This window comes from Sarcophilus harrisii, chromosome 3 (genome assembly GCF_902635505.1).
Source record: "Sarcophilus harrisii chromosome 3, mSarHar1.11, whole genome shotgun sequence".
Classification (NCBI taxonomy): Eukaryota; Metazoa; Chordata; class Mammalia; order Dasyuromorphia; family Dasyuridae; genus Sarcophilus; species Sarcophilus harrisii.
This window is the reverse complement of record NC_045428.1, coordinates 255,473,472-255,492,449: the sequence shown is the minus strand read 5'-3', so window position 1 is coordinate 255,492,449 and position 18,978 is coordinate 255,473,472. Positions and strand designations below refer to the sequence as shown.

Here is an 18,978-nt window from a genome sequence, read left to right as displayed (position 1 = left end):
TTGCCCCAGATATAAAAATTCCTAGTTGTGGCTCTGATGGACACTTGGTGGTAGCATTTATTAACCCTGAAATATAATATACAATATCACATGGCAAAAGAATTGGGGCCTTATCTCAACAAAATAAAACAAACACCTCGAATATGTTTGTGATTTTAGTTCTTGAAGTTACTTTGAAAGTCATCAATCAACATTTTTCATAATATTACAGTTAGATCTATTCCCACTGAGATTTGTAAGGAAGATGTCTTTGAGATGATGTAATTTCTCCTGGATCATGACACAATAGTATATATACATCATTGGAAAGTAAATTTACTATACCCTTCTGAGAAAATGAAGTGCATAATTCCATTTTCCTTTGGAAAAGATTATTAAACCATTGTCTAGGAGTGCTTGTCTTATAAAAACCATAACTAACCTAAAAGTAGTGTTGGATGGAGAATATGTTACTCCCTAATAGTTTTTTAATCTTTATTTGTAAATAGCAATTGCTTTTTATTCTGGCCAAAAATTCTGAGGGTCCTCCCTTCTCAGATTGATCATTTTGTGATGGCAAATTAGGTTATCCTTTGTTTCAATTCTTATCTAGCCTTTATTCACTGAATGGTCATTACCTAGCCTAGGTAATGACTAATTACCTTGTCTCAGGGGTCCTCAAACTATGGCCCGCGGGCCAGATGCAGCAGCTGAGGATGTTTATCCCCCTCACCCAGGGCTATGAAGTTTCTTTATTTAAAGGCCCACAAAGTTTTTGTTTTTACTCTAGTCCAGCCCTCCAACAGTCTGAGGGACAGTGAACTGGCCCCCTATTTAAAAAGTGTGAGGACCCCTGAATTTAGACAAACTGAGACCTAGAAAAGAGCTTAGCTTAAAAAGGCCGAGGTCTCCCATTGCATCCTAGGTCACTGCCACTTGTCTTGACTTATGATTTGTCACTGGGCTTTCTCTGGAGGAGAGAGTATGGCTATTGACTTTCTGAAGCTTTGTCTCAGTTAAATCCAATTGATTTAAGACTTCAGTCCTCTTTGAGAATGAAAGACGAACAATAGGAGACATAAAAACTAAACACAGTAACTCAAATTGCATACCGCTCTGGGACCATTTAGTAAGTAGTCCTAGACTTGTATAGGCCCCAAGAGAAGCAGTGTAAGATAGTATAAACTTCAATAAAGATATTCATAAAAATGATCCTGAATCATCCTGAAAAGTTGAAACTGTGCTCAATATCAGCTTTAAGTCAGAGAAGGATATAGTATGTATAGTTTCATTTCAGATAATTTTTAAAATGCCAAGAAAAACACTTCTTGGTGAACAATGGGTATGCCCCTCAGTTACTGAGGACAAGGTATCAAATTCAGAAATAAGGGCCCTTAAATCATACCTAAAGATCCCAGCAGGTTACATTGATTGACAAATCTACATTATTGAATTGATTTTCAGTCTTGTCCAATTCTATATAACCCCATTTGGGATTTTCTTGGCAAAGACACTGATTTGCCATTTCCTTTTCCAGCTCATTTTTACAAATGAGGAAACTGAGGCAAACAGGGTTAAGTAACTCTCTGAGACCAGATTTGAACTTGAATCTTCCTGATTCCAGGCCTGGAACTCTAAACACTGCATCATTTAGTTGCCTTAGAAAATCACATATACATATATATTATATTTATAGTAAATATATGCCTATATACACAGCAGATATATACACATATATTTGTAATATATAATATAAAACATAACATTTTAAATATATGTAATATATAATTTATAATAATAAAATATGATATATAATAATGTAATATAATGATATATCAATGTATAACATGTAATAATAATAAGTATATTTTTGTATACATATATATATATATATATATGAATAGTTAAATCAATACATTAAAATCAGATAAGGAACTACATTTCATTGTTGTTTAGGTCACCCTCAGGAGTGTTATGGGCTACATGGTTGATACCTCTGATCTAGAAAATTCAGTTTTTCAATATTATGTCTCCCTCCTCAAAGAATCAGATAACCAAAGCTTTACTGCATTAGGCATCCCTGGGTTTATAGCACTTGTTTGATGGGAACCTTTTATTTAGACTGAAAGATTAGCTCCATCTCATACTCATTTAACACTTAATATCCATGAAGACACTGTCAGAAAAGCTTCCCATCACAGCAGTCAGATTTTGTCCTTTGGGTCCACACTAACAGCTGTCCTGTGGTTACTATTTCATGTTGGTCAATCAAATGCTGTCTGTCTATGGTACAATAGTAGACAACACACGGAAATGAATTAAAGTGACAAGTTGCTTTCTTATCTAAAGGTCACATAGACAGAAAGAGACAAAAAATACCTTATACAAGAACTGGAGTGTGGAGAAGGAATGTTCCATTGTAAGAAGGTACAAAAGAAATAAAAATAGGGAGAAGGATTTGTTTTTTGTTTTAAAAATTTATATAATTGTGCTATTGATTTTTTATAATTAGAAGTAATTAGATAAAGATGAATATTATTTGAGGATGGCATTAAGAAACTAAAGAGAAGCAGACCTTGTAATGGGCAATATTTGTGTATCAGTGTTTTTTTAGGTAGAAGCCAAAAGATCAAAGGTGAGTGGTCTGTAGACTCTTCCTCTGCTGTTTTGATGACACGGTTCCAAGAATAATTAAGTTTTTCTCTGAAGGTTTTCCTAATTTGCCTTCAAGGTCCTTATTATGCCCCCCTCCCCAATAACAGCAGAAGACTTTCCCTATCACTGAGCTTTAGAAGTCTTTCCCAGATACTAATGAAGAACCACGGGAAATCTTCCTCTATGCAAATCCCTTATAATTTTTGTTTGTTCATTTCCCCCTGTGCCAAATCCTCTGGTTTTTGGAAACTTAACTTTTAAAGAGTTTTTTTTTGTTTTGTTTTGTTTTGTTTTAACCATGTACACAATAACTTAAACAAATACACCCACACACATACACACACCCAAAATAAAATGGCACTCTATGTGATTACAATGAACACACTTGACCTCAAAGAACTGGAAAAATGTACCCTCCTTTCTTTCACTGCTCAGGTGGTATGGATGTGGAATGTTGTATATATTTTCAAATAATCAAGTGTTGGCTCTTTTGCTTGCTTTTTTTTTTCTCTTACTAAATCTTTGTTACAAAGGATGTTTTAATAGGTAGGGCACAGGCAAGGGATATATTTAGAAACAAACATGATAAAGAAAACAAATGTTGATAAAAGTAACTAAAATTTTTAAAAGAGGAAAAGAGCAAACCATCAAAAATGTTTTGTAATACTTCATCCTCCCCACATCGCAATCATTTCTTGGGAAAAAACTCAAAATGAAAAAATAAAACCTCTTCCAACTTGAGACGAAGCTTCCTTCTAACCAACGAAGAAAATACAAACCAGATAATGACTGAATAAAATCATGTTTATAATCCTCTATCTTAATAAATGAGAAGGGAATTTTTTTCATTATTTGCTTTCTGGATAAGAGGCATAATGTGTAGCTTTTTTAAAAAATTGAGTAATATTAAAAATATGTTTTATTGATAACTTTTTGTTTTGACATTAAGTACTATTCCCAATCTTTTTTCCCTCCCAGAGTCATCCCTTCTTTATAATAAGAAAAAAGGAAGGACAAAAAAAAAAAAAGAACAACTCAACATTCAGCAGAATTAAAAAAAAAAACCCAATTCTGATTCAAACCCATGAACCCCTATCTTTGTAAGGAATCAGCAGAAAGTGTCTTCTCATATCTTTTTTTTGGGGGGGAGAGGAGTCAAGTTGTATCGTAATTTTGTAGCATTCAATTTTTTTGTTATTTTTCTCATTTATGTCATTATAATCATTGTGTATATTGTTTTCCTAGTTCTATTTACTTTACTCAATATCAGTTCACTTAAGTCTTTCCATGCATTCATCAAATCCATTGTTTCTTACAGTACAAAATTTCATCTTATTCACATATTTTTTATTCTTACCAAAATTTCTCCCTTGCATTACAGTTATTCAAGATTCAAAATCTTTCCACTTTATATTTCATGCCATAATAATTATGGCACCCTTCACTTTTTTCTTTTTCTGTTCTTTAACTGAGAAAATAACTTAGAAATCAATAAAAATGATGATTCATTTCAAATCTGACTCTTTCAACTTAGAATTCATATCTTGTATTTTTCTCAGAGGTTCCCTGAATTCTGCTTAACTGGATCCCCTAAAGAAGCTATATGATACTGTTTAAGATACGTTGGATTATTTGCCATCTAAGGGAGAGAGTAGGAGGAAAGGGAGGAAAATTTGGAACGAGAGTTTTTGCAAGGATCAATGATGAAAAATTATCCATGTATATGCTTTGAAAATAAAAAGATTTAATTAAAAATAAAGAATAATTAAAAATTAAAAAAAATAAAATTAAAAAAATTTAAATAAAAATTAAAAATAAAAATAATACTACTTATATGATAGTAAGTTAAGGTAGTGTTTATTGACTTGGAAGGATACTCACGGAGTAGTTGGAATGAAGGTATGTTTCTTATCTGTTAGTGAATTATGTGTGTTTCAGACATTGTCCCCACTTTCATTTAATTTTGTTATTGTAAAGACTTGCTTCAATCTGCCCATTGAGCAGTAGAATTGGAAATGCAGCAAAATAGCCCAAACTTCAGCATCCTTGTCCCAAATTCTTCTCTGGAATAAAGCTCTAAATTCTTTTATCTTACAAGCTAAAAAAGTCTTTTCTTTACTATGGGATAGCATACAAGTAATATGGATTTGAACTTGACTTCCTGACTTCAGGTCAGGGCTACGTTCATATGTTTATGAGAGTAAATTTATATGTGTGTAAATATTTATGTATATTTATATTTATACATATATATTTACACACATATATATATGTATATGAATATATATGAATGTATATACACACTCATGAATATGGATCCATATCCATATTGTATATATACACACACACACACACATATATATGTGTGTGTATATATATATATATATATATATACACTCATGCAAATGAGTGTGTGTATGTGTGTGTCCTTGTGTGTTTTTGCACACACAGCAGGTATTGTGGAGCACTTAGAGCTTGGTCAAGCATCTAAGACACCGAGGTCATCCCCTGCTTTTTGGGTCGTTGCCCATCATTCTGACTTTTGCCTTACCCGCGAACTTCAGTGACTCAGGAGCAGAGAATGTTCAATTCTGCCTCAATTAAATCCAGGCTTGGGCAAGTCAGGACATCATTCCATGATGTCACTGGTTCTCTGAAACAAAGGACAAACCACATTCTTCTGCTCCTGCTCTTTTCTGACCTCCTGCCAGATCTGCCTTCTGCTTGTCTTGCACGGTGTCCCATCTCTGTCAGATAGGAAGTCTTGACTAAATGTTGCTTCATGGTAGTTTTTCTGGCCACTGCTTGTTATTATTTTATTTGTCCTTTACATTATACTGTATTTACTATACTATATTTATTTATTATATTACTATATTATATTTATATTATATTACAGGGACTTGCTCTATTTCCAGTTTCTTCCTTCAGCTAAATTGCCCAGCAGAGAGTCAACCTTTTCTTTAGGAGGAATGGGCTCAGCCATTGTTCTATTAGCACAAACCCAGAGGATTTTCTGCCATCCTTCCTTTAGAGAGAGCAGAAATCCATCACAATTTGTCATTGAACTAGAAAAAAATCCTCAAAGGTTTCTCCTTCTAAAGATCTGTTTATTTCTCTGAGCCTTGGGCCAGAATGAACATATTCTTTGCAAGAGGAAATCCCTTGCTTCAAGTAACATGCTCTGTGAAACAAAGACCCAGGGTCATTCTAGGTAACCAGTTGATTAGTTATTTTTCAGTCATGTCCAATTCTTCATGACCCTCTTTGAAGTTTTCTTAGCAAAGATACTGAAGTGATTTGCCATTTCCTCCTCCAGCTCATTTTACAAATAAGTAAACTGAGGCAAACAGGGGTAACAGATTTGCGGAGGGTCACACAGTCAGTGTCTGAGGTGAGTTTTGAACAGTTAGACTCATTTTTCCCGACTCCAGGTCCAGCACTCTATCCACTTCACCACCTAGATCCTTTATTGAAATCTTTTTACTGGTCACCAACAGGAGACCATGTCTGATTTGGAGTCAGAAAGTCTTTTTAATTGCTTATTTAACTTCTTAATTGCTAACTGTTCCCAATCATCATTATTTAATTGCTACTTTTATCAAGAAAAAAAGGGGGGAAGGGCAAAGTTAGGGCTGACCAGTGATTTCTTAACTCCAAACTCTTTTGCTTTCCTATGCAAATGTGTGGAAGTGGAAAAGTCTACAGGACTTTATCTGCCCCTGGCCTTGCTGCATTCTGGCCCTTCACATGAATATTTGGTCAGCACTGAGCTGTAAGCAGAAGCAAAGGAGTCAATGAAAGGAGAGAAATTAAAGATGTCAGAAAGATGGAGAATAATTCATAGAGCAAAGCACTTATAAAAATGGAAGAGGAAAGTATCAGGTACTCAGATATGGGAATTAGCCTTGCAAATGAGGCAGGTCCCCTCTTCCTCTAAAATAGAATGGACTGAGGAGGTTAAGATAAATTCTGTACCCTTATGCAGGATTATTTGATACATAACATATATTTGCCTAATGGGTTCAATGGTATAAATAATAGTCTAAGCTGACATGATTTCGTTCTGATTCTATTTCATATGAGCCTTTTTTCTGTGCTTTTGGTCCTCCGTCAGGAAAATATAAATACTGCTTGGCATGTTTTATTATATTTATGCTTCTCAATATTGTCACAGATATTAAAGAAAAACTATCTATGATCTTTTTTTCTTTTATCCTTCTTGGATTAAAATTCTTCCATTAGAAACAAAGCATGAATATGAAATTCAATAATCCAGCTAAACCATTTACATATTGCAGCACATGCAAAATAAAAACAAATGATCCAAAATAGATTCAAACAGAATCCCTTTTTATCTTCTGAAAGAAATTACTGGAAAGGTCTTGCCTATTTACTTTAAGTGGTTTTCATGGAAACCCAAATGTTAACAAGATAAAATAGTTAATGAATCTTATATAACTCTCTTATGAAGTTGTTAAACAACATGACATTTGAGCAAATGCTGTTTAAATGGAAAAAAGTTTCCATAAGCTTTTTAGCATCTAAGATATCAATTACCTTTTTTCTTTTCTTCTTTATAAAGAACAAAGTGGTCCAGGCAATGAACAAAAGAAAAGAAAACTAAATTTCCATATTAATTCATTATGATTGTGTCTCCATCATGAAATATTTTCATATTGATCATTTTTTTCCTCTAAAAAAAATCAAAATATGTCTTGTCTGGTTTTGGTGTTGGGATTTGATGCCATAAAGGGCAGCTAGGTGACCTAGTGGATAGAGTATCTGGCCTAGAGTTGGGAAGACCTGAGTTCAAATATAGCCTCAGACAATTACTAGGTGAGTCATCCTGAGCAACAATTTCAGCATCTTTGCCAAGAAAATTCCAAATGGATCATAAAGAATCAGACGTTTTGAAATGACTCAACAGCAAAATTTGACACCATGAGTAAGTTTCAAAACTCGTCCTATTCCTATTGTTGAAGAATAGATCCTAAAGTATAATCTGGAACCTTTTCTCATAACAGATTCCCTGTCAATTACAGGGAAAGTGTCCCCAGAGGAAGGTGAGAAATTTCTTTTTAAAGAAACATTTATCATATTAACTTACTGCTATTGGGGTGAACAAACTATAGCTACTTTTTTTTTCTGCTTGAATTGAGGGGGAAAGAGTTATCATGGAATGTCAAATTGCCTTGCTTTGTAAGCAATGAAATTACTTAAATTTGCTTGGAAAAAATGATAGTTTGGTACAAAACATAGCAGCAGTTACTTAATTATTCTATTAGATTTCAAGACAGGACCTACATTCATATCCCAGTTCTGACAATGGCAATCTACTTTGTTTTTATTTCTTTGATTACTACAAAAATGCTGCTGTAAATATTTTGTTCTTTATAGTAGAACTTTTCTTTTTATTAATGCTCTCCTTACGATATATGGCTAGCAATGGATTCTTTTGGTCAAAAGGCATAATAAAATTATCATCACTCAATCATCAATCATCAACAATAACAATTTGCAAATATCTTCACAAATAGGCAAAATCTTGATTCTTTTGAGGCTTATATCTTCTACTTACAAACATTTGTTATTTTTATTGACCAGATATGTTTGCTTAGAGCCTGTATTTACACCATTGTTTTGGATATTTTGAAGAAATAATTTCACAATTAACTTTAAATCCACAAATATTAAGTTCTCTTCAACATCATAGTACCTTGTTCCTTTCCCTATTATTATACTATTATATATTAATATTAACAATATATTAATAATATACCATATGTTATATATTATTATTATAACAATAGCTAGCATTTATATAGCATTTAAAATTTGCAAAGTGATTTACAAATATCTCATCTGATATTCACAATAACCCCAAGAGATAAATGTTATTATCCCCATGTTACAGATCAGGAACCTAGACTAGGAGAGATTAGATGATTTGCCCAGGATTGCACAACTAATAAGAAGCTAAATTTGAATTCAACTCTTACAGACTCCAGATCCAGCATTCTACCTATTAAATCATCTGACTACCTTTTATTTTCCCAAATCTAATTCCATTTTTTCTAAGTGGAAGTAAAGGTAATAGTCAAACCCTTATTTCACAAGAAAAATAGCTTTTTCCTCATCTCTGTGGAAAGGAAATAATTAAACTTGAATTCACTAGATGTTACAGAGCTCAGGTACATGAAAAAAATAATCCAAAGGCTTCTAATGTGGAAATTTTCATTAGCAAATTATTGATTTTTTTTTAATTTTCTTTCTCAGATTTGCAGAGTTTTTGTTTACGGAAGAGTTCAAAGCTGGTTCCCGGGTTCTGGAGAGTATCTATAGTCTGTATGAAGGTTTCTCTGGAACTGTGTGCTTCCTGATTGATCTGCTCCAGCCTGGTGAGGCTGAATTCCCTCTCTTCAGCGTCTTTGTCTAGAAGATGACAATCACCAGTGAGACCATGCAAAAGCATCTGGGATTTTCCTTTAGCATACAAGGAAGGCAATTTATACATAAGCCAGACTTAGCGGTATCACTACCACTAGCCTTAATATTGCTGGGGTATGGGATGGGGGTAGCGGTGGGAGGGAGACAGACATGTTGGGGGTTCTGATAATGGCAAATGATGCTAGACTTGAGAGGGAAACCTGCATCTTTTTTTAAAAAATTACCTTTCTTATAAGCTTAGAAGTTTATCTGTTTTAAGGAAAAACATGAGATCAGAGATAAAGAAAAAGGGGAGAAAGGTGAATTACCTTTCAGTTGGTAGCATTGAAAAACAAGTGAATATGGAATATGAAAATATAAAAATATATGGAGGTCCTAGAGAACTAAACAGTTGTGGGAGCTCCCCACTCTTAAATCTAAAAACAAAGACAATCAAAGACTTGTAGAGATGAAACTTTGAAAAAAGGGTAAAGCTTTCTGATGGATGGAAAAAACAATATCTTGTTGTTTTAAGTCTTGTGTTCTATACTTATGGAAATGTTATTTTTACAGAATAGAGATGTCTGCCCAAAGCCTGCATTTATACCATTGCCTTGGGCACTTTGAAGAAATGATTTCACAATTAATTCTAAACCCAGAGATGTTAAATTCCCTTCAACCTCATAGTGTATGATCCCTTTCCCTTTCCCTAAAACAAATAGAAATGCACATAAACTGTTTTAGTTTAGCAAATGTTGCAAGTGTCTTTGTCAAGTACTTTTCTCTGTTTTGATGTGTTAAGGGTATTGTCTAGTAATTGAATTTTAATTCAACAAACATTTGTGAAGCTTCTACTCTGTGCAAGGCACCATAGAAGGTGTTAGTATGCAAATAAAAAAGAAAAACCTCAGTCCCTGTTCTCAGGAGTTTACAGTCTGGTAAAGGGGATGGAAACTGTACACGGCAATTACAATACAAATTAAACTATCTGAAAGTGTATTGAAGAGGCCCAGCAAGATGAAGTGAGAGATTAAAAGAGACAGGGGTTATTTCTTGCTCAGAAAAGCAGGAACAAGATGGACCTTGAAAGAGAAGGATTTTGAGAGCAATGATATAGATCAATTTCAGTCATGAGGTATAAGAATATTTTTAATAATGTTTTTAAGTGTGTAATATCTATTAGGATATTAGTTGAATTTTAAACTATTGGTCAAATCCCCATTTCAATACTGGAGTAATCAATTACAGAATCATGTTTTTATTAGCTTCTGGTAGGTTATAACTGACTCAGTATCTTGGTCAGAGATCAAAAGAGACTTCACATGGTGAACCTGGGTAAAACACTGCTCTCAGTAAAATTAATAGTTTAGACTGTTTCACTTGTCTCCCTAGGCATCTATTCAATAAACGAATTGCTCCAGAACTTTAAAGACAAGCTGTCAGGGAAGTTTAAACCCTGCTGTGAATACATAAAAATCTTAAAACAGTTCTAGTACAGACTTAGTTGCAAAACATTATAGGCCACTATAGGATTTTTAATGTACCCATGTAGTTTGTTATTTAATCTTTTTAATCAATACAAATCTGTTTTCTTTCTTTCCCACCTTCCTCTGACATTAGTGAGGAAAATAAATAAAAACTCATATCAAATATTCAGCCAAGTAAAAAAAAAAAATCCTATATTGGCTATGTGCAATAAATGTCTCATTTTATATCCTGAGTCCATCACCTCTTTGTTGGGGTGGGGGGTGGGGATGGCTAATGTGCTTTATTGTGGGTCCACAGAAATTATGATTGGTCATTGCATTGATCAGAAATCAGATTCTTCAGAGTTGTTTGTTTGTATAGAATTGTTGTCATTTTATAAATTGTTTTTCTTTTTCTCTTTATCTGTACACTTTTGTGATGATCAATTTTCTATGGTAGGGTGGTGAGAAAACTGAAAACACATCTATATTTTTAGAATTCAATACAACAGACATTTATAATTGAGAACCTACTAAATATAAAATTTAGTGCTATTGCAAATGATAAGACACTGCAATTGTGAAAAAGATCTGATAAGATACAGCATATGAAAGAAAGTTGTTTATACAACCATTTGCTCCAGATAATAGGTTAGCCTGAATTTGGGACCTTAGATTTAATACTAGAAGAGATCTGAGAGGCCATGTAGTCTCTCTTCCTTATTTTACAGATGACAAAACTAAAGCTCAGGTTAATTGACTTGCCTGAAGCCAAACGGGTAGTAAGCATGAGAGATGGGATCAAATCTATATGATCTGACTTGAGACATTTTCAATGTACCATGTTCTTTCCCTAAGAAATAAATAACTTCTGTCTTTCCAGCAAAGTCATGACAGCTAAATAGCTGAGCAAAACCAGTTAATATAGTGACTATTCCCAATTGGATATTTAGCTTTCTACATATGGGGATCCTTAACTCTTGACAGAGAAATATATTTAATTATCTGGTCTCTTAAGTCAAAATGGATCATTACATTTCTTCAGAATTGTTTTTTTTAACTGTTCATTTCATTTATGTTACTGTATCTCTTAACAACTATTTTAATTTTCAATAGAAAAAACTATTTCTAAGCAAACCTCATATCCAATAACTTGTTTTCCCTTGCATTTTATTTATTGCTCATTACTCATTAGTTATTATTCATTACAAACAAAACTAAATTTTAATGTAATTCTTTTTTCTATAATTGAATATTCATATTTATAAACACAGACCTATACATATTACCTCAAGCAGTAGTTTCAATTCTGGGGTATTAGGAAACAGTAATTCTTGGGCACAACTTAAAACTTGTTATGCAGAAATCTCCAGAACATTCAAATAACACTCAATCAAAGCAAATTCTTCCTATAACTACTTTTAAACTTTTACAAAATTTTCATGAAAACTTCATGTTACCAGCTTGGAATTCTCCATTATTTCATTCTATATCTGGTTGAATACCCTTCTTCAAGATAAGGAACTTTATTTTGTTTTTACAAGAATATAGTGGGGGAGATTAATTCTAGGGAACTATGATATGTTAAGCTTGTAAAATATTTCAATTTGATCAATCTTGTTTTAATAACCAAAGACTTGTTTTTTGTGTAACAGTATATCTTCTGGAATTAAAGAATGTTGTCTTTAGAAGCTTTTAAAGGCTTTTTTTTACAACTAGAGGTACAAGTCTAGTATTAGTCAAGTATTAGTCAAGAAAGATTTTAAAATCTGATTTCTGAGGAATCACAGCAAAGGAATGAAATAATACTTTATATTCCATTTAGATCAGGGTAGTTAGATAGCCCATCCTATTACTATATTTGTTTTCCCCAAATAAAGTTGTAAATCATCCCTACCCACCCCACCCCCCTCCCGCTGCAGTTTTGCTGTTCACTGTTCCCTGTTTAGTGCTTGGAAACCTTGATTTCTTCCTTTCTAATGTGGATGGTTTGGTTTTGATTTTGGAAGTGGTTCAGTTGTTTAATGATATCTATTAGGGCATTTTCTCAATCAAGTAAATGAGAGAGTAAGGTAATATTATCCCTTCCTGATATTTCCGATAATGCAGTGTAATTATTAGCTTAATGGCATTTCTTAGTTGAATTTGAGCTTTTTCCTTGACTCACCTCTTAATATTACCTGCCCAAAGAGCTCCCACGCTTCAATCAATTCATTCCTTGTCATTTGGGTTTCTTTAGACAGTAAATCACAATGGTTTTGAATATACTTTATAGTAGCCAAGTAAAATATGTTTATTTGTGATTGAAACTAAGTAAATGGATTTTGTATGTATGTATGTATATATATATATATATATATATATATATATATATATATATATATATAAAACTCCAAATTTTATTGTGTCTATTAGATACAGAAAAAGAGCCATATTTATTTAAGCTCTCAAATATGCTTTTCCATGAAATGCCAGTCTCCTTAGTGTATTCAATATTCTAAACATGACACTGCTCTTGGGATTTAAAAAAAAGTCCAAAAGTATGATGAGATCTCCCTTCCCCACACTGTGCATGCTCATAATAAGCTTTTTAACTTTGGTTCCTCACTCCTGTCTTGTTTCCATAGAGTTTCTGTTTGTGCATAGTATACACACAATTTTCTTACTCTCACAGAGGATATTTGTATTAGGCAGAAATCATTCCTGCATAGATGGAGATCTGTTAAAATGCAAATATTTGTTTTTCTGGGAGCAAAATATTCAGTCTGTACCAGAACCTACTAGAAGGCTGCACACCCATTCTGCAGAGCCATTCAATTCCATTCAGTTTAATAAGCATGTATTAAACTACATAGAACAGTACCCCTTTTCCCAACTGTGCCAGCGAAAGGGGATCCCTGAAACAGGCATTCATTGAATTTGGCTGCTGAGGCTAATTCAGACCAGAGAGTTGTCTGACAGGTAATCAAAGCCCAAATTTGACATGTTCCTGTTTGGAGACCTGGATTAGTTACCAATTGTGGGTCTGTATCACCTTTAAATAATTAGCTTACTATTCAGAACTCTACCTGATCCAAACGAGTTAGTAAGATTTAAATGGACAAAGTAGATAAAAACAGAGAAAGGAAATAGAACCATGAAAAACATTATGGCTCACAGTCAAGAGAAACCCACTTTGTATTTCAGAAGTTTCAGGAAGCCCCTGTCAGGTATTTACTTATTTATTTATATTTAATGATTTATTCCCCTCCTATTTGCAAAGATTTTGAGCTATCGGAGCTAGAATGAATCAGGACAATTTAAACAAAACAATTAACAGAATCCAAAACCATTCGTAAAAAAGTAAAGAAGATGCTTTAGGTAATTGGAAAGTGTTGTTTCTCCAGTGCAATGGTGAAATTAAATTTGATTTTCCTCATTGTTTGGGCAAATAGGGAAAGTTCTCATTGTCTGATCAAAAAAATTCAGGGGCTAGATGGTGCAGTGGATAGAGCACCAGCTCTGGAATCATCAAGAGGTCCTGAGTTCAATTTTGACCTCAGATACCTAATACGTATTAGCTGTGTGACTCTGGGCAAGACACTTAATCCTATTTGCCTTACCCCCTCCCCCCAAAAAAACCCAGTACCTTTTTAGTTGTCAGAAACAGGATTAGAATTGACAGCAAACATATATGTATACATACATATGTGTATATATATACACATTTGTATCTGTTTCTTGATCATATTTAATCTCAGCAATAATTTCAATTCATCTTCTTGTTTCTCTGATGAATACTTTTGGAGTCAAGTAATTCTTTTCCAATAAAATATGAACACTTTGAGGATAGGGAATGTTTTCATCTTTTGGGTCATTCTCTACTTGGTATCTTGCCATATTTTCCCATTTGTATGGATTCAAGTTCAAATGTGGCATTAGCTCCTGCTAAAACCTGAATTCATACAAATGAGAAAATAAAACTTGTCTACTTGTTTCCTCAATAAAGAAAACTTGGCTTCTTATTTTATATAATTCTAAAATTTTCTAAATTACTAAATTAAATGTCTCAGTGCCCATACCATATTTCACTCTATCTCCTTAAAGGATAATAAAAAATCATGAGAACTTCATTTATGAGGCACTTTCATATATATATTAGTAAATTTGGTCATAACAACCTGGGAGGAAAATAGGGTAGATATTTCCACCCATGTTTTACAGCTCAAAGTCACACAATTAATAATTGATTCTAATGTTCTTGTATTTCTTAGGTTCTTTTGTGGGATATATTTTGCAGAAATCTGACTATCATTCCAGTGAGGTGAGGGTAGATCTACTGCAGTAACGTTTTCTCAAAAAAAGAAGATGCCCTAGGAGAACAAAATGGGATTGTACTGAAATTAGTCACTTGAAGTGCTTCCCATTATGTAGTTTCAGTTTAAACTTCTCAACTATATGTGAAGTACTTCTGAGATGGGACCATTTTTGAGCACACTGCTATTTTTCTCTTTCTTTCTTTATTAACAAGGAAAGTCTGTCACCTCACGTTTATAATTCCTTCTAGATCACTAGAGAGGACATTTGATTCCTTTCCCTTTAAAATGGAAGGGTCTTGTGATTTTAAAGACATCACTGTAAATTATGCCCATTTTAAAACACAGGTTGAGTTTTCATTGTATATTGTACTTAAACGGTTGAATTCAGATCTTTATTCATTTTCCTCCTTCCCTCTACATTTTTTTCTTCTCCTTCTTGCAATTTCCCACAAATAGACTGTGTCTGCTTTCACAGTAATAGTTTTACCTGATTTCTGGGAAAGGTATCCTGGAAGCTGTTACTGATGGTCCAAATGGATTGCTAAGAGAAAGACATTGGATTCCTCCTCTGTACCCCTCAATTTCCCCAGAGGCCAAAGCATCATTTTTTGTCACTCTCAATCAAACTAGAAACTCTTCCTAGACCTTTTTATTTGTTTGTTTCAGATCTGATAATCCCCAGTTTTATAAACATGACTGAATCATCTGAATATTTATAATAGATCTACAGACTTAGGCCTTTATTAACTTGCAAAATAACCTCATTTTTCTGTCTTTCCTTTGCAATATCAATATTCTAAAGAGAGAGTGGTGATGGGAGGAAGAAGACAATTTCTTATGGACATTAAATATGAAACATCTTAATGTGTATTGATGTAAACATAAGGCATATAGGAATCTAGTAGAAAATGCAGTTTTGGTTGATGTTTTACTATATGTTGTCTGTAATGTTAATTTATGGTGTTTACCTTTGTGCATTGTTATTATGTATAATATATGAAGTAGAAAATGCAATAGAATTAGTCTAAAGGAACTATATGCTACTTATGCCTGTTGGCAATCATCAGTAAATTATTTTTGTGATAATTTGGTCTTAACAGGAGCTATAATTTCAGCTTAGGTTTCTTTAGGGTTCTTAATCTCCATTTGTCAATGATAAATGCATTTGATTATATGAATAATAACTCTTCAGAGTAGATTTCTTTAAATGAACAAATCTCTCTCTCTCTCTTTTTTTTACCTTTCCCTTTTAGAGATATCCTCTGAAGGTAGCAACAGTTGTAAGCAACTCTGTGCTTTTCTTCAATTAAATTTCATTTTTATTCAGACCTTCATAGAAGTAAGATTGTGGTGACCAAAGGCAAAAATTAGGTCTAGGATCACTCTGACAGAGACCTCTATCATGACATTTTTTTCCAAAAAGGCAACACTCTTTTCATCTTTGAATATCTGATGGCCTTATGTCAGATAGTCGGATGGGGCAGATCCCCGTTACCTATTTGCAAATTGAAATAGGATAGTGAAAGAGGCATTAGATAATATCATCAGTGTGAAGAATGAGTAAGTTAGTGCTATATTCTTTTGGATGATTATAGCAAACTTACATTGACAAAAACCCAGAAAATAAATATTTTATGATTGAATTATACCAAAAGCCATATGCCAGAAATACTCAGGGCTTGTATGGCAATGCTACATCTTAAACCATGATAGGAATGGAAAATTTCCAAAATATTAGCACAGAATTTGCTTCATTCACAAATATTTTTACAGAACTAATTATAGAAACAGGGTTTTATTACCTTGTTAAACAATCTATGAATATGTTATATGTAGTACTAGTAGTAGGCTAAGGCAATTAATTGTGACCATAAAATTGTGACTATAAAAGAATAATTTGTAGTTAGCCTTACTAACATATCTATTCATATCTAAGATTTAGTATTAATGTGACTGTTCACATGATTAACAACAGTAAGAATAATATTCATGATAAAATTACATCCCTTGTAATAGATTTGCATTGGGGCACAAGTCAAAATTAACAATATTTAATAAAAATATATATGCCTATAATTATATATGTATACTTAAATAAACATATATATATACATATATAACTGTAGAAGCAATCAATGAGTAGTCAAATAATAAGAATTAGCTCTTATTTTAAAATCCTACTAATGTACATTAGAATGCTAAATCTAACACTAGTTCTGTATTATATAATTCAAATTTTCAATTACTTTTTTGCAAGGTAATTGGCTGATGCTTTGTTCTACAAATGCCTTTTTGTAGAAGCAAAAGGCCTTGGGCTATCTTGGAAACAACTCAACAAATTATTTCTAAGTACTTATAGGTACATCCAAAAATAGACATATAGCAATTGCGTCTAAACCCAACAAACACTTTGCCAGATCCTTTAATATATTCCACAATGTCCTAAGTTGCTGAATTAAATGCATTTTATAACACAGCAGTAGTTTCAAGTATACTGGAAAGTTACATATTGATACATCAATTTTTTTAAACATAAGGATCACAGAGGTCTGTTGTTCAGAATCTAATATAAAACAATTTCTTCAATATTTCTGTCCTGTCAGAGAAATGCAATTAATTGTATATTAAATTAAATAGATGCATCTGCCAGAGGGGAAAATGAACATTTATGGTACCTAGCAGATACTTGTTCAAGGACAAAACAATATATGAAGGTATAATTATAGACATGAGTTCAAGGACATTTCTGAAAGAATGAATTTTAAAATACTGAAATCACCTCCTAATACTGATCACATCCTAAATTCTTGTATTGATTGTTCACAGAATAAGAAAGTGAGAACTACAGCCTAATATTATTTCCCTTCTAATTGTAATGTTTGCTCCCAGCCATAGTAGAATATAGTTCTTTAGAACCAAGATTAATTCTGCTTTTGCAGAAAATGCACCTTATTGTTTCACAAATTACTATTATAATGTTCTAAAACACTGTGATATTTCCTATGTGTTTTCTATACTAGTTTTGTACTGTATATAATAATCCGATAGAAACTGGAGTTTATAGTATCTAAAGCAGTGTTATAATGTTGGCTTACTAGTGAAACACCCACATGTACAAACAGCCACCTTGTTAATATAAAACCTGTGATTATTCTTTGCCTTAAAATAAAGTCTAACCTTAAATATGGAAACTGTGTTAATAAATTGTAGGCATCGTCCTTTTATCGTCTGCCTTTTTTTTTTTTACTGTATTTATTTAGATAAAATTTAAATGCAAAATAAGAAAAAAGAAAATAGGAAAAAAAACAAATAAAAACATTGTCATGTGCCCAGCAGGAAATTGGCAAAAATTCAAAATATGTAACAATAAGCTTCCATTTCAAGAAAGCATATACAATAGAAGACATTGTATTCATAACTGCCCATTTTTTCTTTGCTTCCTCATAGATTTTCTTTTGTTCTTTGCAGTGCTTTGTTCTTTTTTCCCCCTCTCCTTCTTCCTATCTCCCCCAAGAAGGCTGCAGCTAAGCAAATATATTTATGTATGTATGTATATATATATATGTATATATATATATATACACACATACACTATGTATACATATCTGTACACAAATACCTGCACACACACACACACACACACACATATATATATATATATATATTCTTACATACAAACTCACATATGCACAGTTATATATAAATATATATATATATATATACATTACATACACACATCTAAAACAATATTAATATGGCTGATTTAATGTAGATTTCTCTCTTGATTCAGTCTTTTTATAAAGTTTTACTTTGTCCAAGATCAATGATTACCACCCTAACTATTTTTCTAATAAAAAATCTTTTCCTGATCCTTGTTATTTTGTTTGTGTGTATCTCTTATTTTCTATCCCTGCTAGCTTTTCTAATTTACTTTTACCTGTTAACTTGTCTTGCTATTACTTACCCTCCCCATTGGATTTCCTCCTTATCTTCTCCATCCCTTTCCTATTACACTACACATCTTATCCTATTTCCATTGATTTACATATTCTTTTATAACACACTTTATTCTATTCCCTCCTCTTATTTCTTTATAGATTTTGAAGTGTGCTATAACTTTTTTTTGTATATATATATATATATATTTCTTT

General features: G+C 32.6%; 1 protein-coding gene across 1 annotated transcript in view; it reads left to right on the top strand.

Annotated features, from left to right (window-relative positions):
* The window catches only part of LANCL3 (LanC like 3), a 100,565-nt gene extending 89,895 nt beyond the window's left edge, over positions 1 to 10,670 (top strand). Inside the window, exon 5 of the mRNA XM_031959438.1 lies at positions 8,914 to 10,670. Within this exon, the coding sequence (XP_031815298.1) occupies positions 8,914 to 9,073 (160 nt within the window). The 3' untranslated portion in view covers positions 9,074 to 10,670. The remainder of the gene's footprint in view (positions 1 to 8,913) is intronic.
* Positions 10,671 to 18,978: the final 8,308 nt, after the last annotated feature.